At 43.9% G+C, this 19,195-nt stretch overlaps 1 protein-coding gene across 2 annotated transcripts in view; it reads right to left on the minus strand.

The window, feature by feature from the left end:
- Positions 1 to 19,195, minus strand: part of furinb (furin (paired basic amino acid cleaving enzyme) b) — a 65,852-nt gene that overhangs the window by 18,433 nt on the left and 28,224 nt on the right. For both annotated transcript variants that reach the window (XM_084018560.1, XM_084018559.1), the window contains exons 3-6: positions 16,838 to 16,936; positions 10,879 to 10,974; positions 9,269 to 9,397; positions 9,116 to 9,192 (exon numbers count right to left, since the gene is read on the minus strand). In XM_084018560.1, coding sequence (XP_083874686.1) covers positions 9,116 to 9,192; positions 9,269 to 9,397; positions 10,879 to 10,974; positions 16,838 to 16,936 — 401 coding nt within the window. The remainder of the gene's footprint in view (positions 1 to 9,115; positions 9,193 to 9,268; positions 9,398 to 10,878; positions 10,975 to 16,837; positions 16,937 to 19,195) is intronic.

A 19,195-nucleotide genomic window follows, 5' to 3' on the forward strand; every position in this document is an offset into this window, starting at 1 on the left:
ATCACTTGGTGATTAGATGATATTTTATTTTCTCCTGCAACTCTCATATGTATTTAAATGTCTAAAGGCCATGAAAGCATAGTTTCTTAATTGGCTTCTAACAATGAGTGACTGCCAATCGCCTATTTTCAGTGAGTGGTTGTTGCACCTGAGAGATTTCTATATTTGTCTTTATGTCTTACAGTTATAGTTAAAGTTTTACAGTTGTTGGGGATGTTAAATACTTCCATGCACTCGTCAAGCGTTTCCTAATGAGCATGGATGTGCATGTACCAAGCTTGAGATCTAAAAGTAAAGGTGAACTTCCACAGTCCTCTTCTGTTACACAGATCTACTTTTCACCTCGACGACTAGAAACACAACTAAATACATCTATTCTCTCGTGCAGGCTACAGGGGCTTCCAATCAATAGTAACTGAAACCTTTGGTCAAACATAGACACTCGTCTAAAACTAACTTTACCTTTGACAGACCCGAGCCATCCAAATGAGATATGAGATTGTATCGATCTACATGAATTATTCACAGAGTGCCTCATTAATTCCTTTCAGGGAACAGACAGGTTCCCCACGGAGCGTTCTCTAGATGTCAAATCCACAAACAAACCTTTACAGCTCTGCAACGTCATGCAAATAGCAATCATTAGCGGAAACGGATTTCATTCGTTTCGCCGACTTCAGGGGTTAAGGCGCTGTGATCAGACTGCGAAAGGGCGGAAGGAGCGTTTGGCATTTAACACCATGGCCGTTAAGATTATCTGCTGATTACGCTGCAAATATCTGCTTAGGAGGTGTACAGTTTCACAGCCGTCTGGGCCGCGTTGAATCGGAACAAAGATAATTACAGCCGCGGTGTTGTTGGAAGAGGCAAACATTACTTCCTTTCTGATCTCCCAACCTCTGCTGATGATGAAGCAGAGGACAAAGTCGTTTCACGGGGTCAGAACGTGGCTACGCCTCCAGCTGGGATCCTGATTAGACTCGGTGTTGCTCCCTGATATATTACCCGCCCGCTAATTCACAGTTTGTGTTCACAGTAAGGCATTTTAGCAGGTCACTGCTGTTTTCTTCCTTATTCTCCTTCTTTACTAGCCCAGGATTTACGTCAAAGAACAAAAAAAAAAAAGACGTGTGTGTGAAATGAAGAATGTTGCCTCCTAACAAATCATTTATTAGCCTGTCAAGCATGAAAGTGATTTTTAAACAGTAATCAGCTGGCCTGACAGCGCATGTTTTTCACAGAAAGCTATGCCCTCACTAGGACCTTGGCACAACATATGGCGTGTAATATATCAGAAATGCAATTAAATTATTATCATTGCTACCAAGAGGTGAAACTGCATTGTTTTACTGCTAACTAGCTTGTATAAATGGCAGCAGCTGATGGAGAGTTGATGGCTCCCTCAAGAACAATATATATGTGCTCGAGGGTTAAATTGGGGCATGGGGAGACCAGCGTTATGTACTGTAGCGGCAGTTTTGGGGGGGAAAATACGGCTTCAAGCACCATAATGGACAAATAATTATTATAGTCCTTAGAACTCACATGCACAAATCCGTTTCCGTGTGTGATTATCAAAGAAACGTGAAGTGTACAAAGAAGCTTTCAGGTGTGTTGCTCTCTGCATGCGAGGCGGCGCGTAGACCTTTAAGTGAGCATGTATTGTTCAATCAGAGCACTTAGGTTTCCGCTCACCGCTGTGCTCCCGATGCTGTCTGAATGGCCGGCTCTACAAGCTCGTCCACACAAGTCAATCACGTTGTTATGCACTGAAACACTAGGCAGGAGGGTGACTGTCAGCAGAATGGTGACTGTCAGCCATTTCGTGCCAGAAAAAACAAATTGGGCGAGTGACGAGCTTGAAAAGTATTAATATTTGTTCTCTTGTTAAACCAATATGAGTGACAAAGCTGGGCATTAGAGCTACAGGACGAAGCACAGTTTCACATGCTGCATTATTTCGTTATATTTTAATGTACCTGCTTAACATAAAAAAAAATAAGGTAAAAGAGATCTATATTTGAAGACACAAGACACTAAGTGCTTCCTCTGTAATTTAACACCAGTCTCCATTTTATTGCAAACCAGAGTAGGTTCCAATTTATGAACTACTTTTCTTGGATACGATACCCTAAAGATGATAAATGCAGCTTTGGGGTTACACCTGTTTGTTTTACATTGAAGTTTAAATACATTTTAAGGCAATTAACGTGTCACATTTTCATTTGCAGTGTTGTTAATGTTCTCGCGGTGGAACGGTACCGAGTAAACACAGAGGAGAATAAATTCTAATGGGAACACGTTCTCTTCATTATCCGGGGAGGCTGCGGCCAAAAACACATACAGTCGGCAGCCTGGCCGGCCAGATGGTCCGGGATGCTGCACGCCTGCTATGTGCAGGCATTTGCAGTTTGAATTGCACTGCAAATGGTCTGCTTCAAATGTCAACTCTCAATTACTTTTCTTAAAAAACAAACAAAAGTCTTGGCTTCTGAAACCAAACAATCCCAGTTGAACCTGAAACCTGCGAGGTGCGTCGTCTCGTAAATTCAAGTGAACGTGCATGATGGTTAAAGCATTGACATGGGCTCTGCAATGCCTCTAGTTGCAACCACCTGCACGTACATTGTTTCATGCACAGCATCGTAAAACTGGCTTTTGTGCTCCAGCACATAGCCTCAGATCAAGGAGCTGCGGCCACAGATGCCGTGCCAAGGCAGGGGATTCAGCCAGGCTGGGCAGAGTGAACACAGAGCCAGAGGCCTGGGAATACGTTGATAGAGAGGCCATGCACACCGCAATGCATTTGTTCTGTGTGTATGTGTGCAAATGAGTGATCGGCCCTGGATGGAATTCAACTAAACCAGGCAGACAGCTTAATATATCCAGGGTGGCGCAGGCGTTCCGGAGCAGACAAAAGGTTTGAGGCGAAGCCACAATTCTATCTGTCAAATGTCCATGAAATGAAATAATTTCCGAGACACTTTAGTGAAATCCTCCATTCTGTATCCACTTAAAATGGATGGGAAGAGGTGTCAGACACAATGACTCTCGGGGTTAAGTGTAAATGTAGTTTGAAAAGTTACAGTTCGTGCAGAGAGAGACGCGGGGAACAAAAGAGCTTCACAAACTGCGTGGCCTCGATCTCGGAGTAAATAAATATTGAAGCGGGAGCCCTGAGGATAGCAAAAGCTACATGCTTTGTCTAAAAGACAAGCTGAGGAGAAAAGACCTGAGAAAGTTTAAATAAAGCTCGGATAAAAGGCCACTGAACTGGAGAGGCTCTATTCACACAGCCAATGTGACCTCCCTTATCTTATCAGGCGGAGCGAAGGGACCGGGCGAAGTAATGCTTTTATCTCGCCTCCTCAGGACAAGCCACCGTATTTGGTCAAGTCATTGCCCTGTTATTTACAGGAGATTGTACACATGCCACCCGACACAATCTCTGTGGGCAATGATGCAGTGAGACCACAGACCCTACACTGTCAATACACTGTACAGTATCTATTCTAGCCACACTGCCTACAGTAAATGTTGACGTAATCCTAAAGAGAGATTTAACATCGGCGTGCCCTTTGATGAGCGACGACTCAACGAAGGTTTCACAGCTCTGAAGGCGTTACTGTCAGCAGATGAGTGAGAAGAGCCCCGTGCTGACGCGGCATACTTAGTAAGAGGTGCATTCAAGCGTTTCAGTGGACAGACGGTCGACGACTATGATCACACGCTCTCGCACTGTTTGGGTTGCGTGGCATAGAGCGCACGTGGTGAATACACATGGCTGAAGTGTGACTGATGTCTAACCCCCGCGCCCGGCCAAACGGGAGGATCTGTGTCCCGCCGTCGTTGGTTTATATCTGTTTTTAGAGGGCCTGAATAGGGTCCGTTCAATCGGAGCTGCCAAAGGGATTAGGCTATTTTCTGCTCAGCTCAGCTGTGGCCTCAGGCAGGTCTGTTCAAATGGTTACACTGGAGTGTGAAGTGGCGAGCTCTTCATTGTGTGGTCAGACACAGAACTGCTTTGTTCAAACCTCGAAGCGAAGACGATCGTTTTTTGTTCAGAAATCCAGATTTAAAGGTTTTTGAGAAACACACATACATGAGATATCTTTGATTTCCGGCTACTGACGATGAGGCAACTGTAGATGGACACATAAACTTTCATGACCAATCGTGCCTTAAGGCGGTTCTGAGTGTCCAATCTATCTTTCACTGCATATCTTTATGTGGGAGGAAACTCATGTGGATGTGGAGGGAAAGAAAATCGACAAAGAAGGAGGCAAAAACCATGCTACTGGATAAAAGTCATTACTGTGATATGGAGCACTATGATAGGGAGGATATAAACAACTTTAATTGAGCTGTTGCCGAGACAATGACCATTGCCACAATGATGAGGTATCTGACATAAATGAACACAAGGAGATGCAGCGACTTAGTATGAGTTACCGAAAACAAACTGGAAGCAAAATGTCAAGCAATAAAGCTTAAATTATTGCAAATAGCTTTAAAGTAATGACAGTAACGTCACGGGGGAGAAGAAAGAAATTGCTCAACATCGCCTAGCATTTCTCAACTGGATCTTCGCAGTGACATAACTGCTGTAACACCCCATTCAACAGTATCCAGTCAACGAAGCGGCTAATATTGATCGACTCCAGGTCATCAGACCGCCGTGTCCAATCACCATGGGTGACACCTTGTTGAAATGTTTGGAAAAAGGTAGCTTTCAATCACACCGTCCTTTTGTTAGGGCAAAAATAATAGCAGGAAAGCAGAGAGAAAGCCAGAGGAATGGGGTTTAAGGGTGAGGTCTCTGCCAACATCACCTCCAAAAGCTGCCTGCAAAATAAACAAGGCATCTTGAGCCCAATAAACCAGACGAGGGAAGGCAGAATTACATTATTCAGGCCTGACAAAGGATGGCAGCTTTGTAAACAATAATTGATAAAGTCGGTGTAAATAGAAGAGAGCATTTATCTGCAGCATTCGGGGGCCAGAGAAAATATAATCCTCTTGTTTTCTCCCTGCTTCTCGACTCACACTGCCAACAGTCCACTCGAAAACTTTTGTCAAACTGTCAAGCCTGCAGAATGAAAAATGGAATCTCATAATAAGGCTTACAGAAGTTTATTCTTCTTCTTCCTCCGAGGTATGCTCACTGTTTACTGACAGAAAGCCGAGTTGACTTGTTTATCTACCGAGTGGATCTTTTCCACAAGTGGATTGAGAAACAACTGTACACAAGTACCGTGCAGAGTTTGTTTATTTAAAAATACATTGTCCTCCTTAAGCCGCCAAGGATAAACCGCATCTATCATGTCAAAAAAAAGGCTTCTTGACACGGGAGCACGAATGCAGATGCTCGAGGAATGACAATTCCGCACAATGTTGTGTTCTAAGATGTGTCAGCGCGGCGCGACCTGCTGTGTCAAACACTGTAGCAGAGGCGCTAAAGCAGGCGGCGAAGGAGGAAGCTGTCATCCTTGATTTGTGTTCGCCTTCAGTCTGATTCGTCCTGTATTGCACCCTTGACGACTCACGTTTATTACCGCCACACAGACGCGGGCATGCAGGCGCTGTGTGTACAGCAGGGCTCGGTGTGAGGCATTTTCATATGCATTTCCATACTTAAATAGGGAAAATTTAAGACCATAGGAGTCTGCCAGTGTTTGTCCAAGGGCACGGTGCCCGCAGTACTATTTAACCCCGTTGGCATTCGGAAGTGTCGCAGCCTGAATTCAAAGTGGATTCTTTTCTATCAACTAGTACATAAAATGCTGTGAAGCACATAAACACAGTCTGTCGCCGACACATTTTGATTTCAGCAATATGGTTGGAAAAGTGATAAAATAATGCATCAATGTCGAAACAGCGAGGAATCCCTGACGACGGACGACGATCTTTTAAAAATAATTGTACTAAGAATAGATTTCGGGATCTTTTATTAATTTGTATTTTCTTATTCATGACAGACACTTCAGAGGAGTTTCACATTTCAGAAATAGGTCAGAACGTCGATTCCTTGCTTATACATTAGTTAACCCGTAAACTTATTATATACTAATTAACTGTTCTGAAACCCCTGATTTGATGAAATAAAAGGGCACCCGCACTCAAAGTCACCTATCTCTCTTAAAGATTGCATGGCTCCTCATAACAATCTAATGTCGAGGCTGCCTGCCCGACCTTGACTAATGTCATAAGAAATCAAGAATTTAATGAGATGAAATAATGAAAGAGAAGCGTCTCTTCTGCAGTGGCTGGTGCGGGTGCATTCACCAATTCCCATCCAGTGTGTTTCTGCTGAAGGCACAGAACCTTCATGCTCAGAGAAAAACAAATGGCCATGTGGCCCCAAGGACAAAGCAATTTGATAGAGCGAGAGAAGTGTGAAAACACTTCTTTTGGTTTTCCAATCAACCACACCTCTTCCTCCAGCCCCGGGTCTAAGTCACTGGAGAATCTGGGTGCTGATGGGCTGGTTGGATTGAAGGGCGCACAGAGACGTGTAGCATGCCAATCATTTGCCAATATAGGCTGCCGCTGCACAAATCGCGCGTTGCATCTCAATTAACGGCCCCCTGAAAAGTTCCCAACAGGAGGTAACGGCGCTCCAGGGGGAAGCTAGAGGGACGGAGACGGTAAAACCAGCTGAAAGGGAAAATTAAACGACAAGGCGAATTAAAAAGGAAAACTGGAAATATGCACAGTGGTGTTCTGATGTGGAATAGATACAATCTGATTTAATATGAGAGCAATTACAGACATAGCGTGGCGAGATAATGACCTTTATCACCTCTCACCCAGTCACGACCCCCAGACGTGTCAGGAAAGTGAATATAACTGAGTATCACTTAACTTAATGGCTCAAAACATTTTACGCTTAAATCGATAGATTAATAAAGATTGGCAAGTTAAATGTTTAGTCATTATGGATTGATGGATCAGTGACAATAGTGTAATGTACTCATTTAAATAAAAAATGGGATAGGACTACGAGCTGATGGATAATCGAATATTATCATTTCATGGTTATTCATTAAGTGAATAAAATTGGTCATTAGACCTTTTATTTGACAAATTCAAAGAGTTTGTTCTCACACATTGACCCATATGGAATCATCTATGTTTTACGACCACAATGAATATGCTGTGAATGATATGACAGCACATCCCCTCTCGTCACTCGTTGAGGTTTTTAGAAATATGAATCGTGTTCTGCTTTAAAGGGAAGGTTGCTGACAGGAGGTTGAAAGCCTCGGCTCGAGCCCCGCCCTCTGTATTCACATCGCACTGACATACCGGAGGAAACTTGGAAGCAGAGTAAACAGAAAAAAAAAGACAGACATGATGAAGCATAAATGGATTACCAGCGTGGCCCCCGACATCAACCGGCCTTCATCTTAACCTGGACAACTTTCAACACTATCTGCCAGAGCTGCCAACTCCAGACTACAGAGCACCTCTCAGGATAAACCCAGAGATGAGACTTCAAAAATCAGCCTTGCGTGTCATTAGTATAAATGAACTGGCCTTTGCAGATATGGAAAAACACACTGCCTCCTACTCGCCGTTGCTTTTTGTTGTCCTATGAATATATTCATATAATCTCATGGTGAGGGGGAAGTGAGCATTACTCAACGTTGGTCCGTATTTCTCGGCGGTGATTGACATAACTCATTGGCTATAATTTGTCCACAGGTCACTCTAAACACAGCAGCTCCATGCTGTAGACACGGAGACACACCCTCGCTTTCATTCCATGCCCATAAATTGATCCAGTCAAAGATAATTGCTTTGGCAATTCCACTGACATGGTTAGCAGAGTGTGTGCAAATCTGTGTTTTTTCTTCATCATATGTGTGTCTGAAGTAATAGCTTGGTGCAGTTGGGTTGTTGAAGTGAACCAGAGGCAGGGAGTAATCCCCTCCAGTAGTGCTTTGTTCTATCAGCAGGACAGAGTGGGATCTACTTTCTACTGACAGAAAGGGCTGGGGTCGCTCCGCATGGCTGCTCCGGCTGCCAGCAAGGACGAGAAACGGGGCCTCTGCTCAACAACAACTAAAAACGCTGATGCTAGCCTGTTTCAGGACCGATAAATACTGCGGATGAACGGATCATGTTCTAGACAAGGACAGAAATCAAAGATGGCGGTAGAATAGAGAGATAAACAATGGCAACGGTTCAAATTAGAACATCTGCGCGGATTCTATTCTCATACGATAGTTTCAACAAACGTGTGAAGCTGATTTTCACTTCTCCCTCTGACTGACAACACTTGGACGCCGGGCTTTGAAAGCCACAAAAAAGAAAGAAACAACAAACAACTACAAAAAAAAATTTGGTGGAAGCCGTCCCAGAAAAGAGAGAGATTTGAGAGAAATCCTGCTGTGCTTTTCAGAGGCGGGGATGCGAGTTCTGCTCCAGGGGGATTGGACAAAGGCAGAGGACCAGAGTCCTTGAAGAACAGTAGTAGCAGGGAGGAGGATTCTCCCCTTTGCTGCAGCTTTAGTGTCCCATCAATAAATTGGGGCGACCGTGTTTTTAATGCAACCAAAGACTGGAAGGGAAGAGAATGAATCACTGAGGGCAAGTAAACAAGTATTGTATTAGGAGCGTATAAGTGGCTGTGGGGCAATACAGGCTGGATCTTGAAATGCAGCTACATCAGCCTGGCTTGTTTACTGAACCAAGGAAAAAAAGAAAGGGAACAATCTTTCGAGACATTGCGGAATGACTGCACCAGTGCGTTCAAACTTTATATAATTGGTTTCTAAATGTAAATGCTTCAGCCAAAAGCACTGGACCGAAAAGCGCGCAGTCTTGGTGCTTTCTCACCAGCGTTGTTCCCTGTCAACTAACATTCATCTGAGGGAACTGCCAAGTCAAAAACAACAAGGGATGGACAAGGGTTGTTTGGGAAAAAAGACGAAAAAAAGAAAAAGAAAAAATGATTTTGCTCTTTATGAATGCGCTTGCCTCATCTCACAATGACATTAATCACGTCTGCTCCTGTTTGCCAAATTTACATAAAGATTGAAAGCTAATTTGGAAGCAATTACGATCTATTCCTCGTGGTGCTGCCAGATTGCTGTTTTTGCCAAATTACCTGTTCTCATTTCTCTGTGTGTATCTCGGTTGGGGGTCAGCATCTCCATCATTAACGTCGTAGCTGGCTTCAGGGTCCTAAGAGGGGCGGGAAAACCGGTTAGGACATCCGTTTTACATCAAGCTCTCATTTAACTTAGTATCTCTGACTTACATAATTGCTGACGAGGTCGGGGTGGTCTTTCTCAATGCCGTCGTCCAGGATAGTCACCACTACACCTCTCCCTGTGTAGCCTTGAGCCCAGGCCACTTTGGTATTCAGGTCTTGATGTGTTGGGTTTGACTGGAAGAGACACAAGGCTTCCGTCAAGCTGTCAATCTGCTGTGACACTTCCTCTGAGCAGAACAGCTTAAATCATGTGCAAAGTTATTTTACTCCGTTTCAAACAGAAATGCTCCATATAAACAACAAAACACAAACGGGGGAAGATCAGGGGTGGTTTATGGACACTTAAAATCCAATTTTAATGCATCAACCCAACAGGTAGTGCCGTGTGAGCATCACACTGTAGCTACGCTGTCAGAAAAAAAAGAAAAATCTCGAAAAAGAAATCTGTGAAGTTTGAAAGGAGGGTGGCAAAAGGGTGAGAAGTAAGCTAGAAGTGTGAAAAGAAGTGAGCGCAAGAGGTGAAAGAGATAGTTAGAGATAAACACGGGTAGAAATGATACAGACATCACAGACAACCTTCTCTGCCCTCTCCCCTGTTTCCTGCTGATTTTCCTCCACGAGGTAGGACTCCTGCGTCGGCACTTCTGTGATGCTTAGGCAAGTAGCTTAAATTCCAGGACGCAGCCTTTGAACTGGCATTGACACCGTTCAATACATGATGTTTAATGAAAAACAAAGAAACGTGCACGGATACACCAATACAAAAGCCACCTAAATACAATGAATTGGTTTATGCTACCAAGACGAAGCTGCATATGCTCTTCATGTGGTTTTTCGACTCAGAGTTGTGTGGAATACTTTATTAAGGAGAAAACAGAGGTTTACGTCCTCAGACGATTAGACCTCTAATGCTGAATGGCAGAGGTGGTTTCGCAAGTTCTATTCACTGGTGATTTATGTCTTGGGTAGTCAATGTTGTCATTAATCCGCGGCAGTGACAAAGGTTTTGTGTATACAAAGAAGGGAAAAGGGGAAGATAAGGGCAAATAGAAGCATCTCCGAGAAAAAAAAAGCTGAATACCCGAGCGGACACAAGAGCCGGGGCCGTGTGCTATCAATGTTTCACAGGTGACACAGTTTAACAGCATTTCTTTTTTCCATTCAACGAGCGTCCTGGAATGCATTGTATTGTACCTTTGTCTGTGGAAACCTTGTGTTAGCCTATAGGGTTCGCCCAACAGACAATCCAATTCAATTTAGATTCATCCGACTGACCATGAAGGAAGAACGTACACCAGGCACGACTTCTTCGGTGTGGAAACTATTGAGTGCAGGGTTGAATGAGGAGAGGAGGCCTTCAAGGGCTAATATGAAATAAAACATTTCTACAGAGTAGAAAAAAAAAACACTGCTATGAACAAACCTGATTCTACGACAAATCAAATCTTAAAAAGGACGGAAACAAATATTCTACAGTCTTTGCAACTTATTGTTTATTTGCTGTAGCTATGCTATGTGTATGCAGCTTTATTATGTTATTGCAAACAACAATGTATATAATTATATATCCCATTTTAGAATTTAACATATATCTACTCAATGACAACGTAATGATGGACTAATTAAGTGTAGGCTATGAAGATACCATCACTCACCAGGTACCACTGATTGGGGAAATCCGGGTCTGTTGGGTCTTCATAGATATCCCTCTTCTTTCTCTTTTTCACCACTTGCTGCTCCGCCCACAGGACCTGAGAGGGAGAATGTATAGTTTACACAGTTATCTTCACATGCTATTCTGTAATTACCACTGTTCTAATTTCAGAAAGTTTCCCAATGCCTCGTATACGGTAAACATGGTAAAACCTCAGCTGTGTTCCAAAAGCAATAACTAGAAAGGGAGGATGAGATGTGAAGCAAATCAAGTTTATTAAATTCCTGAGAAGCTGAGGGAAAAGTGGCTGCGGTACAATGTGCCAGAGAAGAGGGCCTTTGAAGTCCTGGAGGCTGCTGGGATATGCACAGGATTGGTAGGGATGGGTGACATTATAGATGCTAATCCCGCAAATAGTAAATATCATTTTCGAGTTTGGTTTCTAAAATCGCGCAAAAACAGTCCTTCCCAAACGCAACACGACTGCAAATCCTTTTCATGTCTGTCCCCATGCCAGTTAAAATGACTGGTCCACTCAGCGTTGTACCTGTACACACACACACACACACACACATATATATATTTGGCACATTTTACTATGCATATTGACAACCAAGCTGTGAGACAAAATCAGATGACGGCTGGGACATTTGTAACATTGCGTCTTGCTATAATCCGTGTTTGTAGAGATAAATTAGATGTGTGTGATCCATGAGGGAATGAGTAGTGAGCCGATTAGGAGGCGACAGAAAAGGGTGGATGTAGTGTGAAGGACCTGTGCTATTGCTTTAAAGGTATAATACATTACATTTGTCAGTTGCTGTTTGCAAACACACAGTTGGCCGCTGCTCGCCTCAACGAGCGAGCGAGGGAGACAGAGGGAGAGAGAGAGAGCAGCGATGGTCGAGTGAAAAGAGAGAGATTTTTGAAATTGTTTTTTAGAAAGAAATCCTGCATATTATGACGTAACAAACATTACACTTTGTCCCAATTAAATAGGGGATTTGTATCGATGGAGTGTGCAACTGTAGAAGGGACACTTATCCTCTGAAGCACTTTAAGCAACCGCTGTTGTGCATTATTATTGTCATTGATGAATGCGTCCTTTGCGGAATTGTTGCTGAAGGTGGCAAAGCTTAAACCGATTCCACGTTTGTGTCAAGAGCACTCAAGCAACGTGTTTAAACTTGAGACTGTTTTCTGTGCGGCAGAGAGTCCAACGTATTATTTTCCATCTTTTGGGTTTTTTCCCCCCCGTGTCCTTGCTGTCATCCTTCTTTCTGATTTCACAAATACTTGCTCTTACAGTATGAAGCACGTGGGCCGAGTGGGAGCGCACTCAGTGCAGAGTTGGAAACTCTGCCTCAGAGAATGAAGCCATTAAACTTCTCCAAGTGACCCTGGACTAATTAACATTTATCTTGTTTCATTACATTAGGAACTGCCCATGACTGACCCCGATGCACTGCTGGCCACCGTACTATTATCAGAGCAAAATTACAGCCGAAAGATGGATCAGATGATGAGCTGGATACAGTCATCTACTGTAGGAGATCCAGCGTTTCATTTATAGAACCTATTACTGCTTAACGATTCCACGTTTGCACATTTGACTCACGGCTCACTTATATAACATCACCTTAGAAAAGTTGACATTTGGTGATCAGACGAACTATAATCTGATCTTTTAATGGCAACAAATAAAAAAAAGGAATATGTGGATTTTGTGTCTAAGTGCTAAAAACACATTCTTGATGAGAAAAAGGTCTAATCGATAAAACCAAGTCGTGATGGAGAACTAATTGGAACACAGAGATACAGTATCAGCACCACCCCGAGGTCTGGCACAAGGACAAAGTCAGACGCAACCACACAGTGAAGCAATCATGAGGCAAGGAGGAGGTCTCAACGTGGCCCACGTCTGTGATCCACTTCTCTTGCGAAGCGTCCTGAGGGTTCGTCTGTCTGATGACGAAGGAGACGTCACGCTGGTGTTGTTTGGAATGCAGAGCGACTGACGGAGAGACAGCACGTGCTTTAATCTAGAAATCTGTTCTTTCCGCAGTTTATGGAGAACGATGAATGGCTCTGGTTGTTTTTATAATTATCAATAAACCCCAGGAAAAGACGAAAAACCAACAATGAATCCTACAGATAGTGGATCCAAAACTCCATCTCCACCAGACTAGTCTGCCTTCACAGTCTTGTTGTGTGGATCTCATGTGACCGTGGAGTGGTTCATTTATAGGTTTCATGCTACAAAAATGAGTGTTCATTTTTGAAGATTATTTTCCTGAACTTGCGGAGGGGACCAGGGCGATGCTCCCTCTATCGAGAGACGAAATAACTCAATGTTGGTTGAAGCCTTTTAATGGGATTTATTGACCATAACACAAATAAGAATATCCCCAACCCTATTTCTTTAACAGTAAGGCCTCAGCACAGCAGAGTGCACATATAAAGCCCTCTTACAGACAGACAGAGATGGATGTAGAGTGAGATCCCTTTGAAAGATAGCTTGTAGAAAGCTGCCTTACACAATACCAAGAGCAGCCACCCCAAACCGAATCGATTCTTTCCCTCAAAGAGAAGGTGTGGGGTTTCGGAGAGAAGATGACAAACAACCCCTTGCAAGCATAATGGTAAAAGCTTATGCGGCTGCCAATGTCATCTTGCCACTGTGTGATTATTCAAAGGGGATGTTGATAAGCAGCATGTTAGCACCGCGGAGCAGAGGGAAAGAGACAATGGCGGTAATGTGAGAGACGGCAACAGGATTACAGAGAGGAAACCACTATAACAAGCTCAAAGCTTAGCATTGACTAATCTCAGCCCAACCATTATGTCTTCACTGCCTTTCAAATGGGTTCCCTTTGAACCAGGTGAAGGTTTTACCTCCTTCTCCAAGAATCCGATGGTCACACACACAAATATGAATTTATAAATGCTCATAAATAAACACAAACCCACTCATTTATGATGTGGTGGGCTTTATTTGGCAGCGGTCATGCGTCGCCTGAGGTTTGGTCTGTTTCTGGTTGTGTAGGTGGGTAGGTAACCTAGGGACAAACTGTTGATCCTGAAACCTGACGCGCTGAATAGCTGGCGGCTCAAGCGCGGCAGTAACTTGAAAACAGAGACGAACCTGTGAGATGGAATCTCTTCTGTCTTTATCTCCCTGGCTCTGCTGCCGGGGCTCCGGGTTTAAATTCAACATGCCTTTTCTCTCTCTCACCCTTCCGCGACGTGTGAACGAGCCGGGCTAAGTGGTAGGGGCAACGGGCGCATCGGATTAGGCCTAATTCTCCTCCTCGTGAGCCACTTATTAAAGAGGACATCAACTCTCAATTGACTGCTTCTTTTTTAGTGCAGTTCGCCAAAAGTCACATCGCATGCACCTCTAAATTCCAGTCGAATCCTTGTTAACAATGACAGAATGCTTGCCACTGGCAATGCCCGTATTTAATCTCCTTTTTTGCTGATTTTTGAGATTTCAAAGCAAATAACCCATTCGTGTCACAATACTCTACCAGCTCCAACCCATGTGTTGTCAGAGCCTTGTTATCGCCCACTTAGCCTGACCCCTGACACTGCTGGCCTCACCGAATGTCATTATAGCTCACTAACAAGGTCTTGGGGCTTCGGCTGCTTGTCACACCACATCAGTCCTCTCCTCAGATTTGGGTTTAGGAAAAGCTGCAGGGTTCGGGATCTACCTGATGGGCCTCAATGTTGCTGCAGATGGCCCGCTCTGTTGTCACCTCCTCACTGTCCCCTTTGCAGCACCAGTCAGCCTCTTAAGATGCTTTTAAAATAGAAGCAATTTCCACTGCTGCCTCCAGTGTTTACAATGCAAACATGACAGCAGTGCGTTGCTAGGTCAGGCGGCAGCAGCATTAAAAGGGAAGGTGTCTACAGCACTTATTGTGCACACACACACACCTGTAGATATATATAGTATATGTGCACACATACACACAGTAGATATATATAGTATATGTGCACACATACACACCTGTAGATATATATAGTATATGTGCACACATACACACCTGTAGATATATATAGTATATGTGCACACATACACACCTAGTATATGTGCACACACACACACCTGTAGATATATATAGTATATGTGCACACACACACACACACACACACCTGTAGATATATATGTGCACACATACACACCTGTAGATATATATAGTATATGTGCACACATACACACCTGTAGATATATATAGTATATGTGCACACATACACACCTGTAGCTATTTGCTGCTGATCCCATCACAGTTACTCAAATTGTCTTTGACATCAATTGGGGAAAATCATGAGAAGCTTTTAACCAAACGACTGCAGTTACATGGACACCCTATCAACATTATGGATGGGGTCAGTTCATCCAGATAATACATATATTTTCCTTTTTACCCCAGGTTTATACTTGCATAGCCAAATCTAGCCAAGTGAAACATCAACATGTCTTTTCCACAGTTCCCACTGTCAAAAGAAGCATTTTCTATGAAAACCTATATATAAAACCACCATGTGGTTTGCAGAGTATCACTATTCTAGTTCCTCTGAGCTGTGTGGCATTTTCCCCACTCAGGTCCCGACAACGTTTCCTCCCTCAACAGCTCAGGTGTGAATAGCAGCAAAGCCCAGGAGAACAGTCTACAAAAGTTTGTACAGACAGTTTAAAAGACGTTTTCTAAAGAATGCTCCGTACTAACCACAGTTATTGCTCCCTACTGCACAAACTGGAGAAGTCGAAAGTTAATCTACAAAGTGTATTTTCTTCACTTTCTACATAATCTATTCTGTTGATTGGATAACATAGCCCAAATGATGTGAGCGTCTGATAGCGAGTAGAATTCCATTTTTCATATACGCCTGTTATTATTATCATATCTTCAGCTGCCTTCACACAAGACAGCAATGGAATAATCTTGAAATTTCACATCTAATTACCATTTTTATGTTCAAGGGAATGCTTTCCCTTGAACATAAAACCAAAAGGGCTGTCTAGTGTTCCCTCGAAGATTATTTTTCCTGTGGTGCGAGGTGACTCAGGTGGAAGTGCTTTGATCTGAAGTCTGCAGGATAGTGTATGTTTAGTTAAATAAAGACTCTGCGTGATAATCCAAATGAACCAACACATTTGTTCCAAGCCAGTGTGTGAACTGCATTTTGTAAAGAAACTGAAGACAAGGCTCTTGATATTCTTGAAGGCTGATTTATAACAGGACAGAATAGGTGCTTTCTTTCTTACTGTCACCTTCTAAAGTCTACCAGATAAAACTTTCCCTCTGAAAAAGCATGCTTTCTCACATTTGACAAGAGTTGGATTCGCCTGGATTTAAGAAATAAAATCAATGCATTTTTTTTTTTCTAAATCAACAACAGAATGACAGCAGAGACAGCCAGACTATTCTCCTGGGAAGGAACAGTGCAAACACAGTATGGAAATACAGCTTTGGCAATGTGCTTATCTCTTAATCCTGAGTAAGAAAACAATTCCCTTCCCCATAATTACCATTTACATGATGACTCAACTACATCTGTGATTTATGTACAGGAGCCGAGATCCTGCAGTTGAGATGTCCAACTCATATATTTGTTGTTTGTGTGTACTGATGAATGCCAATGTTTCCTCTCTGGTTAAGATTTAAATGCAAGTAACCACAAGGCCAAGCAGAAAGACACTCCCAGCTGTTGTGTTGGTATAATTTTGCATATTTACAGCTGCGTGGTACCTCAGCTTGGGTCAGGGGGACAGATGGAAGGACCGGCGTGGGCCAAGAAGAATACAGAGTTTGACAAGCTGTCACCGACGCCGGCATCCTTTTCTCGTGTGATATACACACTCTCCGTGTGTAATCCAATCTGTCTTTTTGCCTTTTGTTGCCAACACGGACTGCTGCAATGAGCTGTGAGAGAACTGACAGCAGTCTTACCTGTGGTTCTTTTTGCAGTCTGATGTGCATCCCCCTGTGGCCAGACAAAGCTCTCCTCTCCACGGCGTGATGCCTGAAGTGATAATAATCTCCAAAAACCTGCACAAAGAGAAAAGGGGGCAGCAATGAGTTCACCTGCAGCGGCTGAATGATGTGAGGCATTCGTGAGCACACTAGCCAATGTGGAGACATTTTTTTTGGACATCAGAGTGTGGCCATTTCCTGTCATCTATTTAAAACTAAATGAGTATCTGTTACTGCACTGGCTGGCAGAAACCATTCTTTTATTAGTACCCGTAACGTTGTGAGTCTTCACCACAGAAGTGCTGTAAATGCCACAGGAGAGTTGTTGAATGCTAACCAAACAGGTCTTTTATGATTATTAAAATGAGGCATTAAACTTTTCACAAGCCGGCGCGGCGTTAGATATTTATTTGGGGAGCTTTGCAGATGAACAATAATATAACCCGTCTCCTCCACGGAGCAACACGACCTGGGAGTCAGACAAACGCACGTAGGAAGAGACCACCGGACAGACATCCATCACAAAAACCGAAGATGGACTACATCTATCAAAAATGATTAGACACATCCATTAGAGGCACGTCAGAGCCAGACTGAAACCATGTGCCGCCGTGACGGTCCCGTTACACAGCCAGCTCATAAAGGAGCTTTTAAGGACGAGTGTTTGGGTGACAGCTGTCGCCCAAACGCTGGCCTACAACCTCAGGGAGTGCATTCTTTTTTTTGTCAGCCTCTGATGTGACACCGGAGCACCCCGCACCTCTCTTAGTCATCATGGCCAAGGGCTCCACCTGAGTGCTAGACGGAGACTAAATAATACAGACATACAGAGATGAGTGCGGCGTAAAAAAGACCAAAAATAGCCAAACAAAAAGGTGGAGGAGGAGGAGGAAGAGGAGGGGCTGCCCTGCCGCTCTTTAGGACGGGTATTCACAGGAGACAAGCCTCCATTTGAAGAGGAAGCATTCCAATCTGTACAGTAGTGCCACTGGGGACCAGCTCACCTTCACAAGCCCAGTGGAGCGGAGGAAGAGAGTGGGGAGAGGAGGGGGAGAGTGGACGGGGGGGGGGGGGGTGACAAGCCGACCAGGCAGGATGGATGTATGTGTGGAGGGAGAAGAGCAGACGCAGCAGGATGGAAGGCTCTCCTGGGGCTGCAGGCTGATTCTGCAGGCTGTCTGCAAGCCGACCAGACTGGGGGCTGGAGCTCAGAGGGCCTCGTCTGGCAGCACTGATACAAGGCTGCCAGCCTGGTACCGGCCAATTTGACTTCATTTGTCAAATATTTCTAATTAAGACTGGATTTTAAATCACTTGCTGTGATAATTTCCGCATCGACTGAATGACCATCAGTCTTAAATTACTCAGCGTTGGACAAAAAAAGAAAAAAATGAATCCCTTTTCCCTCGGAGAGGAGGTTGCACACAATTATGTGCGGAAGAAGATGAATAAGACTGCTTTGTGAGGAGACAGCTCTGCAGAAAAAAACCCTCACATGATTAAAATGTGGTAAGAACAGGGGGGAAACTCAACTTAAAATGAACTTTTTAGAGTTTTTTTCATGATTCATATACATGTGGCTTAAATTGCTTATATGTTCAAGCCCAGCAAGACATGAACATATATCTGCCAAACAGGCAGTATAGTTTAAGTACTATAAAGGTGAATTTATATCTATTAAAACTATTACAGGATGCTCTCCTCGGAGACGCTGCCATGAACGATCCTCGGCTGATGCGGACTCTGTGACATCTTCAGAAGATTCAGTAGATCCGTGACATGACCTTACAAGGCGCCCCGTCCCCAAAATAACATCAAAGTCGTGCAAAAGGAAATAGCCTCGTAACGATGCCAGATTGAGGTGTGATGAGGGATGTGACCCACGGAATTAATGAGACCCACTTTCACATTGATTGTGGCAGGCCAGGAAGCTAATTTGTGCAGCACCGGGGTGGCTTTTCTGTGGGACAAGGCTATTTCCTAGAGTGCTGATGTCCTCATTTAGACCAAGAGTCTATGGGTCTTGGGAAATTGCGACAGAGATAGAGATGTCGGTGTATAGCTGCCCATGAGTGCGGCTGAGTCATGCCTCTCCACAGTCTCAACCAGAATGAGTCATGGCGCGCGCGTGTGTGGCGTCCGTGCCAGCGATAATAATTGAGAGCACCGTGGGTCATTATTCACCCTGCCACTATGCTCCGAGTCGGCCTGAGAGGAATACTGCCCTCTACACTCATTTCTCCGTCCTGTCTACACCTTCCTGTAGCCTCGAGGAAACAGTTACACGGGTGTGCACTGTATGTGACTAAAATCACCAGAAGCTAAACCTGCTAA

The sequence above is a fragment of the Eutrigla gurnardus genome (assembly GCF_963514095.1).
Source record: "Eutrigla gurnardus genome assembly, chromosome: 9".
NCBI lineage: Eukaryota > Metazoa > Chordata > Actinopteri > Perciformes > Triglidae > Eutrigla > Eutrigla gurnardus.